General features: G+C 45.6%; 1 protein-coding gene across 1 annotated transcript; it reads left to right on the forward strand.

Annotated features, from left to right (window-relative positions):
* The first annotated feature begins 9743 nt into the window (after positions 1-9743).
* LOC117045044 (zinc finger protein 91-like) lies at positions 9744-20263 on the forward strand. Its single transcript, XM_033145831.1, has 4 exons — positions 9744-9753; positions 11326-11355; positions 17513-17956; positions 18038-20263. The coding sequence occupies exons 1-4, from the start codon at positions 9744-9746 to the stop codon at positions 20113-20115; spliced, it is 2562 nt and encodes an 853-aa protein (XP_033001722.1). The 3' UTR covers positions 20116-20263.
* The last annotated feature ends 6785 nt before the right edge of the window (positions 20264-27048 follow it).

Here is a 27048-nt window from a genome sequence, read left to right on the forward strand (position 1 = left end):
GCCGACACCGCCCTGGGACAAGCCACAAAATGGCACATCTTGGTGAGCATGTCCACTACGATCAGCACTGCCGTCTTGCCTTTAGACGCCGGCAGATCGGTGAGGAAGTCAATAGACACCATCTCCCATGGCCTCCCCGGGGTGGGCATGGGATGCAGCAGTCCTGCAGGAGGTCTATTGTCACTTTTGACCCGTTGACACAAATCACAAGCTTGCACGTAGTCTTTGACGTCCTCCTGCACCCCTGGCCACCAGAAATCCCTGGTGACCAACTGCAAGGTCTTTCTCTGTCCCGGGTGCCCTGCCGAAGGACTATCGTGTAGTTGCTTGAGAACCTTCGCCCGCAACTGATCCCCCGGGACATATAATGCTCCCTTGTAGAACAACAGTTCATCCTTGGCTAAGAAGCCGTCTTCCACCCCTGTACCTTGTTGAAGGTCTTTGAATTTCTGCTGCGCAAACGCATCTTCCCTAGTTAGACGTCGTATGAGAGACTCTTGATCCCTGGCTCCAGCGCACTGCCATCGGCCGGGTGGCATCACATGTCTCTCCTCCGGCACTCCCTCGTCCTCTAGGTACTGCGGCTTGCGAGACAAGGCATCCGCCCTCGCATTCTTGTCCCCCGGAACATAATGGATCCTGAAATCAAAGTCTGCAAAAAATTCCGCCCATCTGAGTTGTCTCTGGTTGAGCACTCTGGCTGTTCTCCAGTACTCCAGATTCTTGTGATCCGTGTAGATCTGGATCTGGTGGCGGGCTCCGATAAGGAAATGCCTCCATTTTTTGAGCGCCGCTACAATGGCCAACAGCTCCTTGTCCCAGATGGTGTAGTTGCGTTCCGATTTGCTGAGCTTTCTCGAGAAGAACGCACAGGGTCGCCAGTCGCCTGCTGCATCCTGTTGCAGCAGTACCGCTCCTACCGCTCTGTCCGACGCGTCAGTCTCCATGCGTATGGGCCGCTCCGTGTTGAGGTGCAACAACTGTTCCTCTGAGGCGAATACCTTGCGCAACTGCTCAAAAGCCTCCTGCGCCTCTGGAGTCCACTGAAACTTCTTCTTAGTACTCAACGTGTCGGTTATCGGGCTAGTGAGCTGCGCAAAATTCCTGATGAACTTGCGGTAGAAATTGCTGAACCCAATGAAGCGTTGTACATCTTTCCTGGTTTTGGGTGTTTTCCAGTCCAACACTGCCTTTACCTACTCCCCGTCCATCGCCAGGCCTTTGTCCGACACCCTGTACCCCAGAAAGTCCACTTGCTGGACATGAAATCGGCATTTCTCCAGCTTCGCATACAAATGATGCTGCTTCAATTTCTGCAACACCTGTCGGACATGCTGCTCATGCTGCTTCTCATTGTCCGAATAAATCAAGATATCGTCCAAAAAGCATACACAACTCCGGTACAACAGAGGCCCCAGCACATGGTGCATAAAGGCTTGAAAGGTATGGGAGCCGGCCTGTAATCCAAATGGCATAACTGTGTATTCGTAGGTGCCAAACGGAGTAAACATGGCTGTTTTCCACTCATCTCCTTCTCTGATTCTTATGAGGTTGTAAGCTCCTCGTAAGTCCAACTTCGTAAAAATCTTCCCTTTTCGCACTGCCGCCAACAAGTCATCGATCTTGGGCATCGGAAAGGCGGTCGGTTTCGTTCGCGAATTCAAAATCCTGTAGTCACATATAAGACGCTTTTGCGCCATGTCTTTCTTGTCCACGAAAAAGACGGGGCTCCCGCCCACCGCTTGGGATTCTAGTATAAATCCCCTTTCCAAGTTCAGTGTGAGGAATTCCTTCAGCTCCTGCAACTCCTGCTCCGACATGGAATACAACTTCCCTGCAGGCAACTTTGCCCCCGGCAGCAACTCAATTCGACAATCATACGGCCTATGGGGGGGTAGTTTGTTCGCTTCCTTTTCACTGAACACATCTCTGAATTCTTCGTTCTGTGGCGGAATTCCCCTGGACTCTTCCAACCTTACTGTGGCGATCCTGCCCCCCATCTCCGACGATCCCGCCTCCATCAGACAATTTTCCGTGCAATGCGAAGATCCAAAGGTGAGCGACCTCTGGTGCCAGGCCACGACCGGATCGTGAAGATCTAACCAACTCATGCCCAATATGATCGGCGCCCCCGACAGGTGTGTGACGTTGAAAGCAATCACTTCCTGATGCCTCGAGACGCTCATCCTCATGGGCGGTGTCTGAAACCTCACTTGACCCCCCAGCAGCTCTCTCCCATCAATAGTGGTCACCACCAGCGGGAAGTCCAGCGGCAACAAATGGATCTGGTGGGCTTTGGCGAAACTTTCGGACATGAAAGAGGCCGAGCTGCCCGAATCTAGTAGAGCTTCTACCTCAAGGGGGTACCCATTTGGCAATTCCAGCCGTACCATCAGCACAATTCCCGGTCTGGGCGCCCGTGGAACCACTGCCCTCTGCCTCTGTGGGGGTTCTACTTGCGTTCCGCCTGGTTGGTCTTCCCCTCTCTTGTTTCCAACCAGGCTTTGGCGTTTCCCTGCACTGGTGCTTCCTCTCCCTCCTCCTGCACCGCACCCGCTGCCATTCCTTGCCACACTCGTTTCTGGGGACAATTCCGGGCTAGATGACCCGGTTTGTCACACACAAAGCATTTGCGCGTCTCTTTCTCCCCTCTGCTCAACAGCTCCCTGCGAGGCTTTTCTTTGGGGCCTCCCCTCGTGTCCAAACGTCCGATTTCCATTTGCTCTTCGGGGGGCAGGTGTTGCTTGTGGCCCTGATGCGGCTGAACACCATGGGTAGTCTGCCTGTAAGCATTGAATGTCTTACTGCCGGGCACACTCCGCCCTTCCCATGCCCTTAGTTCCTGCCGAACCCCCACTTGCAGAGCCAGTTTAATATAGGCATCCGTGTCTTTAGCCTTCGGGCCCCTGCTTATTTCATCCAGAATCTCCGGGTTCAGCCCCTGCTGGAAAAGCGCTTCAGTTTGAGGGGCTAAAATCTCCCATCCCAGTTTATGACAGAGAAGGGTGAATTTCGCCACATAATCTCTCACAGTCCCTTTTCCCTGCCTGAGGCTCATGAGTTCCTGCTTAGTTATCTCTTGATCAATGTCACTTGTGTAATGAGCCGCCATGGCATCCAAGAAATCCTGAAGGTTCCCCAGCGCTGGGTTGTTACTTGCCAAAAGTGGGCGTACCCATTCCCTCGCAGACCCCGTCAAATGCGAAATAATAAAGGCCACCTTCTCAGCATCAGTCTCAAAGTCCTTCCCTCGCATCCTCAGGGCATAGTCCACCTCAGTCCTGAACCCCAAATATCCCCTGGGGTCCCCATCAAACTTACTCACGGATGCAAGCTGTTGCCTCTGAGTCACGACTGCTGTGGCCCCTCCTCCACCTGTTTTGCGCGCTTCGTCCAGCCGAATATCCAGGTCTCGTAAATCTTGTTCCAGTTTGGCAACTCTAAGCTCAGAACGCTGATTTATCTCCCGCAAATCAGCAATTATGGCTCCCTGTTCCTCCCGAACCTTCTCAATCGCTTTCTTGGCTTCAATCTCCCAGCTGGCTCTCGCCGCTTGCAGCTGCTGCTGGACTGCTTCCATCTCACTCCTTTCCAAACGCCTCACAGCAACGCAGAAGAGTTGAGATGTGTTGTCACGGCAACCTTGCCTTTGGAGCTGCTATGAGGCAGCAGCCGGAACGCTTCTAGGTTTTCAAAGCATTTTATTGCACTAATTATTTACAGAGCTACAAAGCGTGTCTGCGTACTTTGGTTACAAACATCTCAACTACTTTCCTTCCGGTTCCCGCTTTTTCCAACACAATAATCTCCGGGTGTTCCGGAAGTGACGAGAAAACTTCTTCCGCTCTCTTTTGCTTTCCCCCCCCTGTTTATTACTGACATCCGCACCCCCCCTTTCTTCTGGCGATAGTTCTAAGAAAGGGTTGTCGTCATCGGACGTATCTGTGGAGATTAATGGGGCCGGTTCTCGATAGGCTGTTTCCCTCACTGTTCCTCCCCCCACACTCCCTTCCCGATCCAGGCTTGTCTCCGTGACAAGAATATTCACTAAATCCCACAGCCCTCTTGTGTAAGGTTGACCGCTTGGGCACCAAGAGATCCTTTCGCTTTTCCGGGGCTTTGCTTGGCGTTGACGTACCTTCTGCCATATTTTGGTGCACCGAGGGAGTCTTTAACTTTCCCGCGGCTTCATTTGGAGGCAGTATGAGTTCTGCTGTATTTTGGGACACAGCCGCAGATTGAATTATTGGGGTACTTGGTTTTTGAATTTTTTCCTTTATTATTGTGGAAGAATTCTTTGTCATGGAGTCCTCCAGCAATTTGAAGAGTTTTGAGAAGTTCATTTTCCTGCACTGAGAGTACAGATTGCCAGAGCGGCGGCCCATTTTAATGTTTTTGGTCTTTTTCTTTTTTTGTGTTTGATGTTTCCTCCTTAAGAATGATTTCCTGGCTATGTGGGTACTTTTCATCTGACCTGTTATGGGGAGATTTAATTCCCTAAATTCAGTGTCTGGTTGTAACTTATCGCTGTTAGGGGCATTGCTACTTGTTTCATGAGGTAGAAACATTTCTTGACTCTTAATTAGTTCATCTAAGGTGGAGAGGAGGCCCAGGCTCTCTGACAGAAAGTCTTTGACTGACTTAAGGTCTTTGCTTATCTGTGCAGAGTAGTTGCTAAGCAAATCTTCAAACATCCCAACTATGATATAAAGAGGATTGTCCATAAATTGTAGCCCGGTGCTGCCTTGTCGTTCTTCTGAATCAGACGAATGAAAACCCCTTAAGTCCTCTCCAGAAAGGGGGGGGTATAATGGCAGTGTTTGACTCATTTTCGGAGCTCCCAAGTGGCAATCCCTGCTCCTGGACTGGATCTTGATCTGAGCAGGCAGCTTGATCCCCGTGTCCCTCGTTATCCAGCACCGCTTGTTGCAACTCAGTTGCCAGGTCTATTACAGCCCCTCTATCATTTATTTTATCCTCTCTCCTATCCCAGAAGTGGTCTACAGACCATTCGTGTGGGTGGGGGAGGGGATTTTCTAAATTTCCACATCCTTTATTTTCCAACTGGAAAAAAGAGGGGATCTTGGTCTGCTTTTTATTTGGAGGGATTTCCTTGTCACATATGGGTAATATGCCCAGTTCTTTATAGCATTGCCTTGTCAGAACCATGACTAATTTCAAGGTGGTCAGAGCGACTTTAACGAGTTCACGGTTAATCTGACGGGCTGCAAGAAGGGGGAGAGATTTAAAGTTCCTTCTGATAGAGTCCTTCTAGCAACTCCCGGAATCTTTTGCTGATAAGACTGCTGGTTTGTAATTATTATTTCTGAATTGAGACTCTTCTCAGTCTCTTTATCAGCGTATTATTGTTATAAACGCTCTTACTCACGTAGACAAAGCAAAGAGGTAGCTCGCCTTGACGCCATTATCCATTTTGTTAAATCTTTTCTCCATTCATCAAAACAATTTTCTTTAATTATTGTTGGTACTGTTTGGAACAAATATAACATTTTGGGTAAAACATTCATCTTAATTATAGATGTTCTCCTCATTAATGTCACCTTTAATCTACTCCAGGTTTCTAAATGTCTTCTAATTTCCTTCCAGTGTGGTGGTGTGGTAAAGAGAAGAAGAGAAGAAGAAGAGTTTGGATTTGATATCCCGCTTTTCACTACCCGAAGGAGTCTCAAAGCGGCTAACATTCTCCTTTCCCTTCCTCCCCCACAACAAACACTCTGTGAGGTGAGTGGGGCTGAGAGACTTCAGAGAAGTGTGACTAGCTCAAGGTCACCCAGCAGCTGCATGTGGAGGAGTGGAGACACGAACCCGGTTCCCCAGATTACGAGTCTACCGCCCTTAACCACTACACCACACTGGTAGACTCGTAATCTGGGGAACCGGGTTCGTGTCTCCGCTCCTCCACATTCAGCTGCTGGGTGACCTTGGGCTAGTCACGCTTCTCTGAAGTCTCTCAGTCTCACTAACCTCACCTGTTGTGGGGGAGGAAGGGAAAGGAGAATGTTAGCAGCTTTGAGACTCCCTGGGGTAGTGATAAAGCGGGATATCAAATCCAAACTCCTCCTCCTCCTCCTCCTCCTCTTCTTCTTCTTCTTCTTCTTCTTCCAGACTTTTTCATAATTGTTTCCAGATAGATTAATATTTTTCATCGTCAATTCTATAACTGAATATTTTGCTTTTGTAACAATTTTCAAACCTAATTTCTCCTGTAATTCACTCTTTTCTAAGTCTTGCATGTTTTTTACCATAAGTTTTGTTTTTGACATATTTATCTTGAAGCCCGCTACTTTCACAAAATCATTCATTGTCCTCAGTGCTTTCATTAAACTGGTTTCTGGCTCCTCCGTTAATAATATGATATCATCCGCAAAAGCTCTAATTTTGAAGACCTCCTTGCCTAATGTAATTCCCTTTATCTCTTTTTCTTTCCTTATTTCTGAAATCAATATTTCCAAAGTTAGTATAAAAAGTAGCGGTGAAAGTGGGCGTCCTTGCCGGGTACCTTTCTCTATGTTTAAAGGATCCATCTTTTCGCTGTTTATTACTAAACAACCCTGCTGGTTTTCATATATTGCGTTTATTGCTCTGCAGTAGTTTTCGCCCAGCCTTGCTGCTTGTGCTTCTTCCTGAAGGAACAATCTTGATAAGTTATCGAAAGCCTTCTCGGCATCTATTACCATAAATGCCGCTTTTTTATTAGGTCTCAATTCCAAATATTCAATTAGATTGATTACTATTCTCATGTTTGCTTTTATATGCCTATTTGGGAGGAATCTTGGTCTTGGTCTGGATCTATTACATCCTTTAGAACAGATTTCAGCCCACTTACTGTGAACTGGGGAAAGCTTTGGGCAAAGGACAGCTGTGCAAAGATGCTGCTGGCCGCCAGGTTTCTGGTCTCCCCGCTTTCTTCAACGGTATAGCTTTGGAGATCCTGCGGGAGAGAAGAGCGTCTCAGAGTCAGGCCAACTCTGGGCCAAAGCTCTTTCTCCACACTTGGAAAAGGCTGCTGCTCCACTTTGGGCAACCCTTAAACCACCCTGATGTCATCAGGACACTTACATTGAGTAGCTGGAGGAGGGTGGCAGCATTGGGGGCCTCCGTAAGGAGACCCTGCAGCAGGCGGTGGAACTGACCCTTCAGATCCTTTGGGAAAAGAGATGTTAAGTCCGGGGTTGAATTACGTAAGAGCAACCCAAAGACAAGCTAAAGACATAGGACCTAACTCCCTGTGCTGATGCTCCTCAGGCACACGAAGAACTCCCTCAAACATGCAGAGCAGAGTAGAGAAGTCAGCTCCTGGGGGGGGGGCAGCTGGAGGTTGGCTTTGACCCTAGAGGCCAGGCTTGGCTTTGTACAGAATCCGCAACCCCATCCCTAAGCCAGCAGGGTCCTCCTCTCTGGCAGACGCACAAGCCTCTCCCCAAAGCCCCTCCCCTCCCACCCCCACCTCCCCATGGGGGTCCCTTCCCAGAGCGGCCTCTGGCATGTGCTATCCAGTGCTTGGACACCTGAAGGATGTGGAAGCCACTCAGGGCAGCTGAGAAATCTTGCTCCGGCTCCAGCAGCTGAAATGGTAAAAGTCAGGCTGTCAGTTACTCGTGAGGGGAGGGCTCCTCTGCATCTGAGAGTGCAGAGTGGGGGGCAAAGAGCCCGGGCAGCGGGGGGCAGGTCTGAGGGATCCTCTCCCTGCTCTTGTTTTCTCCAAAACTCACTATTTTTGGATGGAAGAAAACCCAAGAAGAGGAAAACATGGGGACAGGTGAGTTCATCTCAGAGCACCTGGCCAGGTTCTTCCAAGAGTCTTCTCCGGGATTCCTCAGCTTCTACTGAAAGTCCTACTACAGGGGTGGGACACCCCAATCACTGGAGCAGATGGCACCTGCGTCAGTTCCAGCCGTCTGGCTCTGCATCTTTTGACCAACTGTCCCCCACTCGAGATCCTGCACCCTGAGGTGCCCCCTAGCCCTTCAGTGTCCACACTTGCTCACCTAACAGCATGGGCTCCTCCCGGACTTGCATCGGGACCACCCTGTTCCTCCGCCGGCAGCTGAACAGGGCCCTCAAGCGCCAGAACCTAGAAGGGAGGAACAGGGTGGAGAGAGCGACTCAGGAGCCCCAGTGGGTGGGGTGTGTTTGTGTCTGGGAGGGGGGCGAGAGAGGAAGGTGGTGGAGACTTCCTGAGAGCCAGAGAGGCCCCCAGGAAGGGGGAGAAGGCTGATGGTGTTGGGCAGCTGGAGAGATGCAAAATGGAGCCAGGCAGAGGTGTAGTGGTTGGAGGGCTGGGCTAGGAGGAGCTGGGAGAGCAGGGTTTGAATCCCCACTCAGTCATGAAGTGCCCTGGTGGACCTTAGCCCAGCCTATCTACTTCACAGGGTTGTTGTGAGGATAACAATTGTTGGCAGGGAGAAATGGGCAGTTGGAGAAATGCAAAATACATGTAAATAATGAGGGGAGAGAAAAGGGGAAGGCAGGGAAAGAGTGTGGAGGAGTTGAGCTCTCTGGAAAAGATTGGCGGGGTCAATTTCTAGAGAGCCAAGGCTGTGCTGGGGACCCCAGGATGCACTCTCCCTGCCCGGGGGCCAAGAGAAAGGGAAGGAATCCTACTTACAGCCTGCCCATTTCTTCCAGGAAAAATTCCCACCGTCCTCTCTAAACTTGCTAACTATCTAAAATGCCCATCCAAGCCTAACTCTGACCCCAACCCCAGCCCTAAGCCTAACCCTAGCCCTAACTACTGGTACCCCTCTATGTACAAAATAAATATATACGAAATAGGCACAAATGTGCACAAAATAAAAAGGTAAAATAAAAATATTAAACTAAAGAACAATAAAATAAAAATATTAAAAATGAACAAAAATATTGAAATAAAAACAAATCAAATAAAAACAAACAAATAATTAACCACGAAAGCTCACCCGTGTCAAGAATCTCAGCGGGCTGAAATCAAGAAAATCAACCAAAACAAAAGCAACAGCTGTGAGGGCTCTGAGTTGCTTTGTGCAAATAAAGTGTTAAAATAAAATATGAATAAATAAATAAAAGTAATAAATTAAATCAGAAACAAAATAGGTGGGAGATTGTATGTATGTATATTTGTATGTGTTTATCTGTAAACTTTGATATCAATATTTTTCAAAAAATATTAAATTATTAAATCAGAATCAAAATAAGAAATTGAGAATATAAGAATCCACTGAACACATAGCCTCATCCTTCGTCAACCACCACCAACGGCAGAGTGGGGGACAAAGAGCCCAGTCAGCAGGGAGCAGGTCTGAGGGGCCCAATCCCTGTTCTGGTTCTCTCCACGCTTGGCTTTCTGCAGGAATGGCTTCCCATGCCCTAAGCCAGCAGGGTCCTCCTCTCCCACAGATGATGCACAACCCCTTCCCCAAAGCCCCTCCCTCCCCCACTTCCCCATGGGGGTCCCCCACACCACCCATCACTGTCTCCTGCTTGGAGCACTTCAGGGTTTGGAGCCCCCAGAGCTGAGCTGCCTGACACTTCTGAATCACCTCCAGCAGGTACAGCCGATCTTCCTCCAGCAGCTGAAAGGCAAATGTCAGGCTATCAGTTTCCTGGAAGGGAGGGCTTCTCTACATCCGAGAGTGCATAGTGGGGGGCAAGGGGGGCAGGTCTGAGTCCCTGCTCTGGTTCTCTCCAATACTCACCCCTGGGGGAGGGATGTGCGACCGCAGCACATCTGCAAAGAGAAGGACATGGGGACAGGTGAGTCCCTCCCTGAGCACCTGGCAAGGCTATTCCAAGAACTTTCTCCTGGATTCCAAGTCCTACTATAGGGGAGGGACATCCCAGGCCTTGGGGGCTAATCCTGGCCTCCTTCAACCAGAATGTGGCTCCCCAGGCCAAGGAGATGGGCAATATCCGGTTCCACTCCACCCTTTTAAAATTTAAATATCAAAACACATCCCAACTTTCAGAGCGTGTGAATCACATGAGGGAAAAGACCGCTGTGCCAGTCACAGAAATAGGAATATACTTCCTTCTCCCACCTTTAAATTAAATGTCTACGTAACGAAATGGAATCGACCCAAGTCTGCCTTCCTCCGCAAACCTCAACTTCCACTCTTCAGGCCAAAAGACAACACTACCCCATCCCCGGGCGAAACCCCCTGGCCTTTCATTGGTAGAGCCGCCTCCATGCCGGTGGCATTTACCTCAGCGAGGTGCGGGGAATGACTGAGCGGGCAGCAAGATGCTTTCGGCCTCGGACACTTGGCGGGTTCTGAGATGACCATGCAGGCCAGATTCGCGACCCTGATGGGCTGGATTCGGCCCACAGGACATAGTTTGAGGATCCCTGGTCTACACTGACTGGCAGCAGCTACCCAGAGTTTCAGGCAGGGATTTCGTCCAGCCCTTGCAGGAGATGTCAGGGTTTGACCCAGGGACATTCTGCATGCCAAGCAGATAATCTAGGGCTCCCCATATTCCACTAATATTTCAACGTTATGCTGTTAGCAACCGTGGAGATTGCACCTGCCTCTTTAGAAAGGAGAACACTCAGCTGATCAATTAAATAATTTTATTTATTTATTTATTTATTTATACGCCACGCATCTGGCTGGGTTTCCCCAGCCACTCTGGGCAGCATCCAACAAAATATTAAAATACAATAGTCCATAAAATATTAAAAGCTTCCCTAACCATAATAACAACAACCATCCATTTTCAGTCCATTGAATTAGCAATTATGCATTTATGGAAAGGGAAATGGCATACTTTTGTATAGTACAATAAAATGCATGCATAAGAAAATATTACTTATTTATGATGAGTGTAGGATTTATTTATTTTAAACTTTGCTTGGTTCCTCCTTGGTAGCCAGTGCAATTGTTTCAGCAGTGCTAGAACTCAGGACCCGCTGCCTAAGGGACATCTAAGAGCAGTTTGTCATGGGAAAGGTCTCCCTTGGGAGGGGGTGGACACTCCTTCCTTGGAGGTTTCTAAGCAGAGATCGGACGGCCATCTGACAGGGATGCTTTAGCTGAGATTCCTGCATTGCTGGGGGTTGGACTAGATGACCCTCGGACCCCCTCCTATCTCTCCACTCCTGAATTCGAGGAGGAAGTTCCTTGCCTCCTGCAAAGACCTTTCCCTGCAAGCTGTTCCTCTGGTTTCCGGCCAACAGAGGGAGATGCTCAGATTCCATCCAAGAGCCTCGGCTTTGCAAGGGTTAATGGGAACTGATCTGCCTTCCTAGAGAGGAGAGGAAGCAAACATGTGGGGGCCAGGTCCTCCAGAGCCAAGCCCCCTCCCTCCTCAGTCCTTTCCTGCAAGGGCTGCATGGCTGTCCCCTCCTGGGATCTGGTGAGTCTCCTCTCTCTCCCCCAGAGGGTGCAGTGGGGTCCCAGGGCTGCAGCAGGGGAGGATGCCTGGGGGGGGGGGGGCTGATCTGCTCATGCAGGGGGAGGAGAAGGTCCTGCCAGGGAGGGGTGAGGTCTGCAACGTTCTCCTTCCTAGAGATCAGAGGATCCCAAACTCATTTGGCCCCCCTTTCCGAATAAAATGGCTCCCACGAAATCTTCCTTCTTTGAACAAAGGAGTCCCTAGGACTTTAACTCTGTGTGACATCGCTCAGCTTCATTGCACAACAGAGGAAACATGTGCAAATGGTTTTCCAAAGCTGGACGAGGAGGTGGACTACCCCCCCCCCAAAAAAAACCACGTGGAGGAAGGAAGTTAAAGTGGGAGAGAAAGGCCAGGAATAAAGAGAGGGGTCCCAACTCATAGTCTGGCTGCTGCATTGCAGACCAGTTTCCCAATCATCTCCAAGGGCAGCTCCACATGGAGGCCACTGCAGCAATCCCCTTGCACCCAGAGCAGGGCATCCCAGGACCACATCCTCTCTGTCCCAAAAGGATTGTTGCTGGCAAAGCAGCCAGAAATGGGCGCTGCTACTCACCTGGCCCCAGGGAGCTTGGAATCAAAGGCTGTGTGTGTGTTAAGCTATCTAATAGAATAATAATAATAATAATAATAATAATAATAATAATAATAATAATAATAATAATAATAATAAAAAATTACCCACCTAAATTTCAAGGGAGATGTCTTTAGCCCTGCCCACTTGGCCCTCAGGGGGTTGGCCAGATACATACCTGGCCCTGAGAGTAAAGTAAAAGGGACCCCATCCCAGCAGTCTGTCTTGAGAGCTGCAGAGAGTCCAAGTGCAAGAAAAAAGGAGACAGAAGTGTGGGGTGGGGGTGGGGAGAAACTCCTGAGGACCCCCCGGGTGAGGACCCCTACTAGAGCCACGCATCCATTTTTCACAAGATACAAATGGTCCATATCTGTCTCTTTATTGTTTAAAATCATACAAATCATACAAATAAACACACACATCACATATATTCACATCTTCACACATAACTACTTACAAACTTTTACATCAAACATAAATGCTTACATACATAACAACTATCCACACTTGTACTAACACCTTCTCAAACCTCCAATTATCCTCTCTGCATTTCGTGATATTATGACTTAACTTACAGCTATAATTTCCTTTTATTATTCATATTTTTCTTCTTTCTTCTTTCACTTTCTATTTGCTTGTTCAAAGGTTCAATCTAAGTCTGCTGTTAGGATTCCATTTATACCACTACCTAATAAGTATTCCTTAAATATCCTCCAATCTTTCCATACTTCCTGCATCATCTGTCTTCTTATTTTACCCGTTGTTTTGGCTAATTGCAAATTGCTAATTGCAAATATTCTAACATTAAGTTTTGCCAGTCTGCTATTGTTGGCACAGCCTTATTTTTCCAGTTTCTAGCCACTAGCATTCTTGCTGCTGTTGTGCCGTACATACATAATACTCCTTTTGTTTTTTCAATTTCTTTTGGCAAAATACTTAATAGGAACATTTCTGGTCTTTTTTTAAATGTACATTTTATCAATTTTTTGAGCTCTTCATATTTATCATTCCAATAAGTGCTTATAACGGGACATGTCCACCACATATGCTTATATGACCCAATTTTACTATTGCACCTCCAGCACAAAGGGGATCCATTTCTATACATTTTTGCCAATGTTTCTGGTGTCTGGTGTCACCTGTACACCATCTTTAGTACATTTTCTCTTAAATTGTAGCAGGCTATAAATTTTATGTCTGCCTGCCACAATCTTTCCCACTGCTCCATTAAGATGTTATAACCTAAGTCCTGGGCCCATCTCACCATCACCGATTTTACTTCTTCCTCTTTAAGCTCCCATTCCAATAATAAATTGTAAATGCGTGAAATGTACTTCCCTTTGCTTTGGAGCACTTCTTTTTCAAATTTTTCTTTTTCTTTTGCTAAGGCAATTTTTTTGTCAATTGTAAATCTTTGATATATTTGAAAATATTGCAGCCAATCCGTAAGGTATTCTTTAATTTCTTCATGCTTTTTCTTCCAATAACATTTGGTATGTGGCTCTTCCTCCTTCCATATTTAATTTTTTGATTGTAATTACATCTATGGGTGAGGTCCACAGTGGAATTTTTGGTTCTAATATTCCTTTAAATTTCACCCAGATTAAATTTCCGTACTAGATGATTTCCGTACTAGATGGTTAAGGAAACCCTTGTGGACCTTCACCTTTTCATATAGCAAGTAGGAATGCCAGCCATACCTATTATCCACACCTTCCAAATCAAGAATTTCAGGATCTTTCAAAGTTATCCATTCTCTTAACCAGTTGCCGCGTGGTAAAGTTCTAAATTTGGCATGGCAAACCCTCCCCTTTCTTTCCTATCAGTTAACAATTCATACTTAATCCTCGGTCTTTTGCCGTTCCATATAAATTTTGCCAGATCTCTTTTCCATTCCTTAAAACATTTCATGCCCCCCAGAATTGGTATTGCTTGAAATAAGAATATCATCTTTGGTATGACATTCATCTTAACGACCGATGTTCTTCCCAATAACGAAAGGTGTAGTTTGTTCCATGTTTCCATGTTTGTTTTGATTTCTTTCCATGCCTTTTTATAGTTATCCTCAAATAGGTTAAAACTTTTTGGTGTTATATGGATTCCTAAATATTTCGCTTTGTTTTTAATTTCTAATCCTGTCAATTGGTGTAGTTCTTCTTTTTCTTTTTTATCTAGGTTTTTAGTTATTAAGGTGGTTTTCCGGTACAGTATATTCTGGCGTATAAGACTACTTTTTAATCCAGGAAAATCTTCTCAAAAGTCGGGGGTCGTCTTATACACCGGGTGGAAAATCTGTACTTGAGTATATCTCAAACTCTATATTTTAACTGGAAAAGACGGGGGTCGTCTTATACGCCCAGTCGTCTTATACGCCGCAATATACGGTAATTTATTTTCAGTCCTGCCACTTTGCCATACTCTTTAATTATTTCTAAGGCTACTGGTATATTTTTCCTTAGGATCTTGTGTTGTTATTATTAAATCGTCAGCGATTTCCTTTCTGATGTTATTTAGAAGAACTTCTAATACCAGTACAAAGAGCAAGGGCGAAAGAGGACACCCTTCTCTTGTTCCTTTAGTTATTGGGAAGCTGTCCATTACATTTCCATTTATTATTAGCCTTGCTCTTTGCTGCTTATAAATTGCTCTATGGCTCTTCTCATATTTTCTTTTAATCCAATTTTCTCGATTTGTCTTTTCATAAGCTCCCAGGAGATGTTATCGAATGCCTTTTCGGCATCCAACAGTAATAATGCTGCCTTCTTGTCTATTTTGAACTCTAAATATTCTAGTATATCTATTATATTTCTTGTGTTATTTGAGAATTGTCTTCCTGGTATGAATCCTGTCTGATTAGGGTGTATTACCTCTTTAATTACTTCTCTCAGCCATTTCCCTTGTCAGTTAGTTCTGACTTCATGCATTGACTGGAAGGCAACAGAAACCAGGTTGATTAATATCACAAAAATCCCTTCAGTTGCCTCCACAGTCCAGTGTGCTTGGAAGATCTCACTGTTCGTTTCATGGATGAGGAGTGGGCGTTGCTGGATCCTGACCAGAGAGCTCTACATAAGGACATCATGGAGAATTGTGGGATAGTGGCCACTCTTGGTAAGGCTCCCTGTGGGATCGTCATATCTGCCTGGAAATTGAAAAAATACCTCAGGTATTTTTGTTTTTGCTCCTGTCAGTCTTGGGTTGACCAAAGAGACAACTGACATTGGAGATGGAGGGGATGCCATGCCTGGGCCAAACAAAAATTATCCCAGAAAAGAGCCAGGCTTTTTGAATCTCAGGTAGTAGTAGCAGTGGTGGTGGTGGTGATGAGGAGGATGATGATGATAGTAATAAAGTGGAACCTCGGTTTACAAACTTAATCTTTTCCAGAACAGGAGGTACCATTGTAGTAATAATAATAATTTTAATTTATACCCTGCCCATCTGGCTGGGTTGCCCCAGCCACTCTGGGCGGCTTCCAACATATATATAAACATGAAACATAAATAATAATAATCTGATCCCATATAAAAAGAACATTAACTTTAAAATGAACAACTTATACTAGTGGCCAAAATTGTGGAAACCTTTTGTGAAAAGTGTATTTCTGAGGTTTGATTGGTCATAACACCACTTTTGTGTGGAGTAATACCATAAAATTATATATAAATTGAAAGATAATTTAATGAAGAATGTAATGCAAGAACTTTTGTGAAGGAGTGTTTATTAGAACAGCAGTCATAAAGAAAAAACTTGAAACCTTTGGTAACCATTGGTAACCTTTAGCTTTAATTACGGCCTTACAACGCCTTCCCATGAAGTGAACCGAGTTTTTAGTTCTGCAGTTGCAATAATGTGAAACCAAGACTGAATTATTGGCTCTGTTAATTGGGCTTTATTGCTGGGTTGCTTCTGACTAACAGGTTTCTTTAGTCAGCTCCATAGATTTCGATTGGGTTAAAGTTTGGGCTATTTCCAGTCAATTCCAGCAGTGGAATAGGATTATATTGAAAACGCCTTTTGCACACAACAGCAACATTACATGGAGCTGAATCCTGCTGAAATAGAAAATAAATTAATATTTCTATAAATATATATAAATGCTTCAGTATCTGGGAAAAGATCACCTGCGGAACTCTTCAGTTTGGGCTCAAGTATTTCATTCCTGGATTTTGGGGCATTTACATTCCCATTAATGACGCAAATTTTGCCCACAACTGATTCTTCTCGCGTATTTCATGCCATCACTACCAAGCACGGAGATTTGGGTCTCATCGCTCCAAATAACACTGTCCCACTGTTCCGCTGTCCAGTTGACATGGGTTTTAGCCCAGTTTAATCTTTTCAACCGTTGCTTGAGAGATAACAATGGCTTTTTCCTTAGAATTCTAACATTTAGACCAGTCCTTGCACTCAACTTCACATACATATCAGCATATCATCTTGTATACACCTAGATGATTTTCTTCTGTCATGTTCTCCATTCTTCAATCATCACTTTCCTTTGTGCACCTTTTCCTGCCTTTACCAGTCTGATTTTGTAGTGACTGAGTCTCCTTATGCCTCTTCAAAAATATAGAAAGGCCAGCTTTGCTTAAGTATTCCCCAATCTCTCTTCTAATTTCTTCATAACTGTATCCTTGTTCACTTAATAGTACTATTTTACATCGCTTTCTGGGTGTCCAGTCAACTCTTTTTGTCATTTCTATAATTTTATTATCTTTTACAACCTCACTAAATAAAAGAACAAAAAAAACCAACCAACTTGATAGCAATCACATAAGACACTGACAAAAGTCAACCTAAGCAAGTTGTGCTTCCTTTTTCTGGTTATTTGGCTATAACGTTTTATAGAATACGGGTAATTGAACAAACTTTGTTGGATTGCATTCTTGATTAAATTATCCTCCCATTCATATAAAATTTTATAACATTACTCCAAAAGAAGTGTTATCAGCCATCAAACCTCTGAAATACACATTTTCCCCAAAACGCTGCCACAATTTTGACCACTGTTGTTGTCGTTAAGTTGTTCAGTTGTGTCTGACTCTTCGTGACCCCATAGACCAGAGCACGCCAGGCACCCCTATCCTCCACTGCCTAACGCAGTTTGGCCAAACTCATGCCAGTTGCTTCGAGAACACTGTCCAACCATCTCATCCTCTGTCGTCCCCTTCTCCTTGTGCCCTCCATCTTTCCCAACATGAGGGTCTTTTCCAGGGAGTCAACTCTTCTCATGAGGTGGCCAATGTACTGGAGCCTGAACTTCAGGATCTGCCCTTCCAGTGAGCACTCAGGGCTGATTTCTTTAAGGATGGATAAGTTTGATCTTTTTGCAGTCCATGGGACTCTCAAGAGTCTCCTCCAGCACCATAATTTTGACCACTACAGTATATCAAACAAAGCAACATTCAACAACCCATCAGAGTCTAATAATAAATATGTTGGTTAATGACAAAAAACACAGGTAATGAACACATACCCAACTCCCTTCAGTTCTTCTCCATTTGTTCCTGAGGTTCTAATACCTTTTTGTTTCCATTGCAGATTGTGATGAATTGGAAATCGAGAACAAGGATGACCACAATAAAATTCCCAGAGAGGTGAAGCCATGTAAAAATTTGGAGTATGCAGAAAGCTGCAGTCAGAGCTCCCATTCCACTTCCAATCAACAAAATCTCATTGGAAAGAAATGTTATCAGTGCAAGGAATGTGGAAAGGACTTCAGGAAGAGCACCTCTCTCACTTCTCATCAAATAATTCATACAGTGGAGAAACCATATCAGTGTGTGGAATGTGGAAAGAGCTTCAGTCAGAGCTCCCATCTGACTTCCCATCAAAGAATTCATACAGGGGAGAAACCCTATCAGTGTTTCGAATGTGGAAAGAGCTTTAGTCACAGCCACAGTCTCACTTCCCATCAAAGAATTCATACAGGGGAGAAACCCTATCAGTGTATGGAATGTGGAAAGAGCTTTAGTCACAGCTATTGTCTCACTTCCCATCAAAGAATTCATACAGGGGAGAAACCATACCAGTGCATGGAATGTGGAAAGAGCTTCATTAAGAAAGTGAGTCTCACTTCCCATCAAAGAATTCATACAGGGGAGAAACCCTATCAGTGTGTGGAATGTGGAAGGAGCTTCAGTCAGAGCTCCAATCTCACTTCCCATCAAAGAATTCATACAGGGGAGAAACCCTATCAATGTGTGGAATGTGGAATTAGCTACAGTCAGACCTCCTCTCTCAATTCCCATCAAAGAATTCATACAGGGGAGAAACCCTATCAGTGCTTCGAATGTGGAAGGAGCTTCAGTCATAACTCCCATCTCACTTCCCATCAAAGAATTCATATAGGGGAGAAACCCTATCAGTGTGTGGAATGTGGAAAGAGTTTCACTGATGGCTCCTCTCTCACTTCCCATCAAAGAATTCATACGGGGGCGAAACCCTATCAGTGCTTCGAATGTGGAAAGAGCTTCAGTCAGAGCTCCAGTCTCATTTCCCATCACAGAATTCATACAGGGGAGAAACCGTATCAGTGTTTGGAATGTGGAAGGAGCTTCAGTCAGAGCTCCAAACTCACTTTCCATCAAAGAATTCATACAGGGGAGAAACCATATCAGTGCTTTGAATGTGGAAAGAGCTTCAGTAGGAAGGACAGTCTCACTTCCCATCAAAGAATTCATACAAGAAAGAATCCCTATCAGTGTGTGAAATGTGGAAAGAGCTTCACTGATAGCTCCTCTCTCACTTCCCATCAAAGAATTCATACAGGGGAAACACCCTATCAGTGCGTGGAATGTGGAAAGAGCTTCAGTCACAGCTCCAAACTCGCTTTCCATCACAGAATTCATACAGGGGAGAAACCCTATCAGTGTTTGGAATGCGGAAGGAGCTTTAGTCAGAGCTCCAAACTCACTTTCCATCAAAGAATTCATACAGGGGAGAAACCATATCAGTGCTTTGAATGTGGAAAGAGCTTCAGTAGGAAGGACAGTCTCACTTCCCATCAAAGAATTCATATAGGGGAGACACCCTATCAGTGCTTTGAATGTGGAAAGAGCTTCAGTCAGGGATCCAAACTCACTTCCCATCAAAGAATTCATACAGGGGAGAAACCATATCAGTGCTTTGAATGTGGAAAGAGCTTCAGTACGAAGGACAGTCACACTTCCCATCAAAGAATTCATACAGGGGAGAAACCATATCAGTGTTTGGAATGTGGAAGGAGCTTCAGTCAGAGCTCCAAACTCACTTCCCATCAAAGAATTCATACAGGGGACAAACCATATCAGTGCTTTGAATGTGGAAAGAGCTTCAGTAGGAAGGACAGTCTCACTTCCCATCAAAGAATTCATACAGGGGAGAAACCCTATCAGTGTTTGGAATGTGGAAGGAGCTTCAGTCAGAGCTCTAATCTCACTTCCCATCAAAGAAGTCATACAGGGGAGAAACCCTATCAGTGTGTGATATGTGGAAAGAGCTTCACTGGTAGTTCCTCTCTCACTTCCCATCAAATAATTCATACAGGGGTGAAACCCTATCAGTGCATGGAATGTGGAAAGAGCTTCATTCAGAGCTCCTCTCTCACTTCCCATAAAAGAATTCATACAGGAGAGAAACCCTATCAGTGTGTAGAATGTGGAAAGAGCTTCAGTCACAGCCACAGTCTAAGTTACCATCAGAGAATTCATACAGGAGAGAAACCCTATCAGTGTTTGGAATGTGGAAGGAGCTTCAGTCAGAGCTCCAAACTCACTTCCCATCAAAGAATTCATACAGGGGAGAAACCATATCAGTGCTTTGAATGCGGAAAGAGCTTCAGTAGGAAGGACAGTCTCACTTCCCATCAAATAATTCATACAGGGGAGAAACCCTATCAGTGTTTGGAATGTGGAAGGAGCTTTAGTCACAGGCACAGTCTCACTTCCCATCAAAGAATTCATACAGGGGAGAAACCATATCAGTGCGTGGAATGTGGAAGGAGCTTCAGTCAGAGCTCCCAACTCACTTCCCATCAAAGAATTCATACAGGGGAGAAACCATATCAGTGCTTTGAATGTGGAAAGAGCTTCCGTAGGAAGGACAAGCTCATTTCCCATCAACGAATTCATATAAAGGTCGAAAAAACCATTATACAGTTTTAGGAATCACGCAAATCAGCCTCTCTTTAACCAGATCTTTTGCTGATTGACATCTAATGCTCTTTTAAAATGTGGTGTTTTGTGTTTTTATGTTGTAATCTCCTGAGATCTATGGGTGTAGGGAAAAGAAGCCAACTCTTAAAGGCCTAGGGATCTTTCCCCCCCCCCAATTTTTTTCAGGAGGTTTGGCTTTTATCACTCTTTTTGGAGATGTCATACTGGGGGAGAGAAGTAACGGGTTTATTGACTGACCAATGAGAAAGCCCAGGGGTGGAGCCTAATTGTTTAAGGCTCAACACAGGGATTTTGGCAATTAGTTCGGATGGTTTCTTTCCCCTCTTTTTCTTTTCTTTTTAATCTAAGCTTTTCTTGAAACAACATATATACATAATTACCAAAATTACCAATAATTCCCTAACATAAAATATAATACCTAAATTACAACAACTACATAATTATACGCTTATAAAACCCACCACCCACCCTCTACTTCCCTCCACAGCAATTTGCCTTTATATTTCTTTATACACTTTGTCCTTGCATTCTATAGGAGATTGTATTTGTTAAATTCTGATTTTTCTTTTTTGGTTTTATTATTGCTTACATTGTTTATTCTAAGCCTACTAGCATGTTGTTTTTAGAACAATATTTTGACGTATAATCTTCGAAATACTTCCACTCCATTCTTAACTTTTGATTTGATTGGTATCTTATAATTGAGCTTAATTTTGCCTATTCTATATACTCACTTAATTTGCAAATCCACTCTTCTTTTGCTGTTACTTCCTGAGATTTCCATTGAGTGGCAATCACTACCCTGGCAGCTGTTGTTGCATACAAAAAGTTTTTTTTTTCCATAAGTGGTATATTTTTGCCCACCAGCCCTAACAGATAAGCTTCGGGATTTTTTTATCAAGGGGACTTTTAACATTTTCTTAAGTTCTTCATATATTATTATTCCCCAAAAATTCTTTATTTCCTTGCAACCCCATCACATATGAAATGTTGTTCCAGGTTCCATGGTACATTTCCAACAAATGTTGGATTTTAATTTATAAATTTTGGCAAGTTTGGCTGGTGTTAAATACCACCTGTAAAACATTTTACCAAAGTTTTCCTTTATTGTGTAGCAGGTGGTAAAGCGAATATCCTCGCGCCAGAGTTTCTCCCATTGTTCTAAATATATAGTGTGGCCGATGTCTTGTGCCCATTTGACCATTTTTTGTTTTACTTCTTCATTCATTATATTATAGTCCCATAATAGAGTGTAAATTTAGGGGATCCACAACCACATGTCCTAAGCCAGCAGGGTCCTTCTCTCTGGCAGATGCACAAGCTCCTCCCCAAATAAAATAAAAAGGTAAAATAAAAATATTAAACTAAAGAATAATAAAATAAAAATATTAAAAAAGAACAAAAATATTAAAATAAAAAAACAAATCAAATAAAAACAAACAAACAAATAATTAACCACGAAAGCTCGCCCGTGTCAAGAATCTCAGCGGGCTGAAATCAATAATATCAACCAAAACAAAAACAACAGCTGTGAGGAGGAAGGAGGGCTATGGGCTGCTTTGTGCAAAATAAATAAAAGTGTTAAAATAAAATATAAATAAATAAATAAATAAAAGTAATAAATTAAATCAGAATCAAAATAGGTGGGAGATTGTATGTTTGCATGTATTTATCTGTAAGCTTTTTTTTAATAAAAAAATTCAATAAAAAATTAAATTATTAAATCAGAATCAAGATAAGAAATTGAGAATATAAGAATCTACTGAACACCTCGCCTCATCCTTCGTCAACCACCACCAACTGCAGAGTGAGAGGCAAAGAGCCCAGCCAGCGGAGAGCAGGTCTGAGGGGTCCAATCCCTGTTCTGGTTCTCTCCCCATTGGCTTTCTGCAGGAATGGCTTCCCATGCCCTAAGCCAGCAGGGTCCTTGTTATGTACTGAGTTGAATAGGATCCAAAATGCAGCAGTCTGATTGGTCCTAGAACAGTATGATTCAGAATGCAGCAGTCTGCCCCAATCCGGCTCCAGGTGGAAGTGAATCCGCAACCTGATTGGCCCACAGGAGTATTCCGGAATTAGCCATTCACGTGGGGCCCATTGTGTAAATAGTGTATATAAAGCAGACGTTTTGGGGAAACTTTCATTCCTTACTACTATGAGCTGAATAAAGAGCATGAAATTCACACTCGACTCCAAGTATATTTCAGTCCTACTCTCCGGCAGATGGACAACCACTTCCCCAAAGCCCCACCCTCCCCCATGGGGGTCCCCCACATCACCTATCACTCACCAGGATGGCTTTGGCCGTCTCCTGCTTGGAGCACTTCAGGGTTCGGAGCCCCCTGAGCTGAGCTGCCTGGCAGTTCTGAATCATAGAATCATAGAGTTGGAAGAGACCACAAGGGCCATCCAGTCTAACCACCAGCCAAGCAGGAAACACCATCAAAGCATTCCTGACAGATGGCTGTCAAGCCTCTGCTTAAAGATCTCCAAAGAAGGAGACTCCACCACACACCTTGGCAGCAAATTCCACTGTCCAACAGCTCTTACTGTCAGGAAGTTCTTCCTAATGTTTAGGTGGAATATTCCTTCTTGTAGTTTGAATCCATTGCTCCGTGTCCACTTTTCTGGAGCAGGAGAAAACAACCTTTCTCCCTCCTCTATATGACATCCTTAACCTTCTCTTCTCCAGGCTAAACATACCCAGCTCCCTAAGCCGTTCCTCATAAGGCATCGTTTCCAGGCCTTGGACCATTTTGGTTGCCCTCCTCTGGACACGTTCCAGCTTGTCAGTATCCTTCTTGAACTGTGGTGCCCAGAACTGGACACAGTATTTCAGGTGAGGTCTGACCAGAGCGGAATACAGTGGTACTATTACTTCCCTTTATCTAGATGCTATATTCCTATTGATGCAGCCCAGAATTGCATTGGCTTTTTTAGCTGCTGCATCACACTGTTGACTCATGTAAAGTTTGTGGTCTACCCAGACTCCTAGATCCTATTCACATGTACTGCTCTCAAGCCAGGTGTCACCCATCCTGTATTTGTGCCTTTCATTTTTTTTGCCCAAGTGTAGTACTTTACATTTCTCCTTGTTAAAATTCATCTTGTTTGCTTTGGCCCAGTTCTCTAATCTGTTAAGGTCATTTTGAAGTGTGATCGTGTCCTCTGGGGTATTAGCCACCCCTCCCAATTTGGTGTCATATGCAGACTTGATCAGGATGCCTTCAAGCCCATCATCCAAGTCATTGATAAAGATGTTGAATAAGACTGGGCCCAAGACAGAACCCTGTGGCACCCCACTAGTCACTTCTCTCCAGGATGAAGAGGAGCCATTGATGAGTACCCTTTGGGTTCGGTCAGTCAGCCAGTTACAAATCCACTGAATGGTAGCATTGTCTAGCCCACATTTTACCAACTTCTTTACAAGATTAGTCTGTCAGGACTTATTTTTCAGAAACCCATGCAGGTACAGCTGATCTTCCTCCAGCAGCTGAAAGGCAAAAGTCAGGCTGTCAGTTCCTCAAGAAGGGAGGGCTTCTCCACATCCGAGAGTGCAGAGTGGGGGGCAAGGAGGGCAGGTCTGAGTCCCTGCTCTGGTTCTCTCCAATACTCACCCCTGGGGGAGGGATGTGCAACTGCAGCACATCTGCAAAGAGAAGGACATGGGGACAGGTGAGTCCGTCCCTGAGCACCTGGCAAGGCTATTCCAAGAGTTTTCTCCTGGATTCCAAGTACAACTACAGGGGAGGGACATCCCAAGACTTGGGGGATAATCCTGGCCTCCTTCTAGCAGAATGTGGCTCCCCAGGGTAATGAGATGGGCAATATCCAGATCCCATATTTCAGAGCATGTAAATCACATGAGTGGAAAGACCACTGCGCCACTTGCAGAATTAGGACTATACTTCCTTCTCCCACCTTTAAAGTAAATGTCTACGTAACGAAACGGAATTGACCCAAGTCTGCCTTTCTCCGCAAACCTCAACTTCCACTCTTCAAGGCAAAAGACAACACTGAAACCCCCTGGCCTTTCATTGGTAGAGCCGCCTCCATGCCTGTGGCATTTACCTCAGAGCAGCGCAGGGAATGACTGAGCGGGCGGAGAGATGCTTTCAGCAGGGGCGTTTCTAGCCCCTCGGCTACGGGGCCCGCCCCTCTCCCTGCCCCGGCTCCTCAAACCAGCCTGCGGAGAGAAAAACCGCTGAAAGTGGGGCGAAGGAAAGCAAAGCTGGTGCTTGACAGCGTCTGCTTTGTATTCCTTTCCTCCCTTTCTTTCAGAGGCTTTTTTCGGCCTTCGGCTGGCCCGTGCGGAGCGCGGCATAGAGGCGACGGGGTGGCACCCCTCCTCGCTGGCCCGCGCCTTGCCTCCACGCTGAGGCGAAAAAAGGCGAGCTTCTGCCAATCGAGAGAGGGTTGAGCTGGGTGGACTCGGCTTTGCAAGGGTTAAAGGGAACTGAGCTGCCTTCCTAGAGAGGCCAGGAAGCAAGAGGGGGCCAGGTCCTCCAGAGCCAAGCCCCCTCCCTCCCCAGTCCTCTCCTGCAAGGGCTGCATGGCTGTCCCCTCCTGGGATCTGGTGAGTCTCCTCTCTCTCTCTCTCCCCCCAGTGGGTGCAGTGGGGAGGCGGTGGGGGTCCCAGGGCTGCAGCAGGGGAGGATGCCAGCCTGGGGGGCCTGATCTGCTCATGCAGGGGGAGGAGAGGGTCCTGCCAGGGAGGGGCGAGGCCTGCAACGCTCTCCTTCCTGGAGATCACAGGATCCCAAACTCATTTGGCCTTTCAGAAAAAAATGACTCCCACGAAATCTCCCTTCTTCAAACAAAGGAGTCCCTAGGACTTTAACTCTGTGTGACGTCGCTCAGGGTCATTGCACAACAGAGGAAACATGTGCAAATGTTTTTCCAAAGCTGTCCTGTTTCACCTGTGAGAGAAGCAGGCACTCCTGGTGTCCTCTTTAACTTTTTTCTCTTCCAGGTGACAGAATGATGCTGGCAAGAGCTCCTGATCCGTCTTTTCATGGGGGCAGAAGGGAAGCAGCGGCTGTGGAACCAGATCAGGTCAGGGGAAGCTGCCTTGTAGGGACAGAGGCTGAGGGCTGGAGCAATGTCATGGTCTGGTTGGGCATGGAGGAATGGTGGGAGGAAGCAGCCGGGGAACCAGGAAGGGAAGATGGCTCAGAGTCCAAGAAGTGGAGGTAGAAGAAGGATGGGCGGTTAGAGGGGGAAGAGGGAGAAGCCTGGGAAGAAGAGGTGTCAGCAGCTGAAGGGGTAACAGGGCTTAGTGAGCTGGGAGACTCTGTGGCAGAATGCAGTGCAGAATCAGAGGCAGAAGAGGAAGGAGGTCAAGAGGCTGAGGTGAGTCAGGATAAAGAGGAGCCACCGGTGGCTCCCTCTCCTTTTGCCAGAAGCCACCCTCCTTGCTTGTCTCTCAGAGCCAGGAGACCCCCTGCATTGCAGGAATCTCTGCTAGCTAGGTGATCCAAGACAGCTGGTCATCCAAAATAGGTGTCAGGGAATCATCCGTACCCAGAGAGGCCGTGCAGGGGCTGTGGAAATACAGACAGCCCCAGCAGCGTGGGAACAGCAGCAACACCTCCAGTGGGGAAAGCAGGACGTCCTCCAGCAGGAAGGAGAAGCAAGAAGCGGGACAGGCGAGGAGAGGGCTTGGGGATGCCAGGGAGCCCCAGCGCCCACACAGCCAAGCCGGCAAGGAAGGAGGCACGATTAAAACTGTAAATAGAAGGAACAGAGTCTTGCCTCGTTACTCACGAGAAACCACCACAGAAACCTTACAATAGGCTTATTTTATTTCTTGATTGATCACTGAATGCTAAAATTGGGTTCTAAGCAGTGGACAAATGAGAAAAAAATAGTGGCCTGGATTCCCCTAACAAGTTCCACCCGCTGCAAAATGGGGCTCCCCCCCATTCCTCCCCCTCTCCATTCCCCCATGAACCCTTGAGATTGGCTCTAGGGCATTGGGAGGGAACTCCCCAGAACCAGTTCACGAGGAGAGGAAAAAGGGGATCCTTCCATCAGGCAAACTGGAATGCTTGCGTAGGCAGAATACCACCTATTTGTACAAAGAGGAACACCCATAATTAAAACAGAGAATAAAACAAGCACCCAGAATTAAAATGTGCAGCAAAGCAATCCCATTGAAACAACACCACAATTTACAGGAAGGAAACGACAGAGCATTGCGTAGCAGATCATATTGATGCTGTCTCAGAGGAGGTCATTTCCCTTTTTCTTTTAGGGTCCAGTGTGCTTTGAAGATGTCGCTGTTCGTTTCACGGACGAGAAGTGGGTGTTGCTGGATCCTGACGAGAGAGCTCTGCATAAGGACATCATGGAGGAGAATTGTGGGATCGTGGCCTCTCTTGGTATGGCTCTCTGTGGGATCGTCCTATCTGCCTGCAAATTCAAAAAATACCACTATGTGACCAACCACATATATTTTCACAGAACTCACAGTTTTTTCTTTGAACAATCTTCCTCAAATTATTCCTTTTTCTACCATGATTGGGCTGCTCTGAACCGCCCAGGCCATCTTAAATGTTAGCTTCAGAATTGTTAGGAAAGATATGTAGCTTCAGGTTCTCTGTTTTTGTTTTTGATGACTGACCTTGGAGATGGAGGAGATGCCATGACTGGGCCAAACAAAATCCATCCCATAGAAGAGCTAGGCTTATTGAATCTCAGGTCGTAGTAGCAGTGATGATGATGATGATGATGATGATGATAGTACAGTAATACAGTGGAACCTCGGTTTAGAAATTTAATCTTTTCCAGAACAGGAGTGTTCTTAAATCAAGGTACCACTTGTAGTAATAATTATAATTTTTATTTATTCTCTGCCCATCTGGCTGAGTTGCCCCAGCCACTCTGGACGGCTTCCAACACATATATAAACATGAAACA

The sequence above is a fragment of the Lacerta agilis genome, chromosome 4 (genome assembly GCF_009819535.1).
Source record: "Lacerta agilis isolate rLacAgi1 chromosome 4, rLacAgi1.pri, whole genome shotgun sequence".
Classification (NCBI taxonomy): domain Eukaryota; kingdom Metazoa; phylum Chordata; class Lepidosauria; order Squamata; family Lacertidae; genus Lacerta; species Lacerta agilis.

Coding starts and splice junctions, on each gene's coding strand:
- LOC117045044 (XM_033145831.1), top strand. Junction 11,356..17,512: donor CTGTCCCCTCCTGGGATCTG/GTGAGTCTCCTC, acceptor TTTCCATTGCAG/ATTGTGATGAATTGGAAATC. Junction 17,957..18,037: donor GAGCTTTAGTCACAGCTATT/GTCTCACTTCCC, acceptor TCATTAAGAAAG/TGAGTCTCACTTCCCATCAA.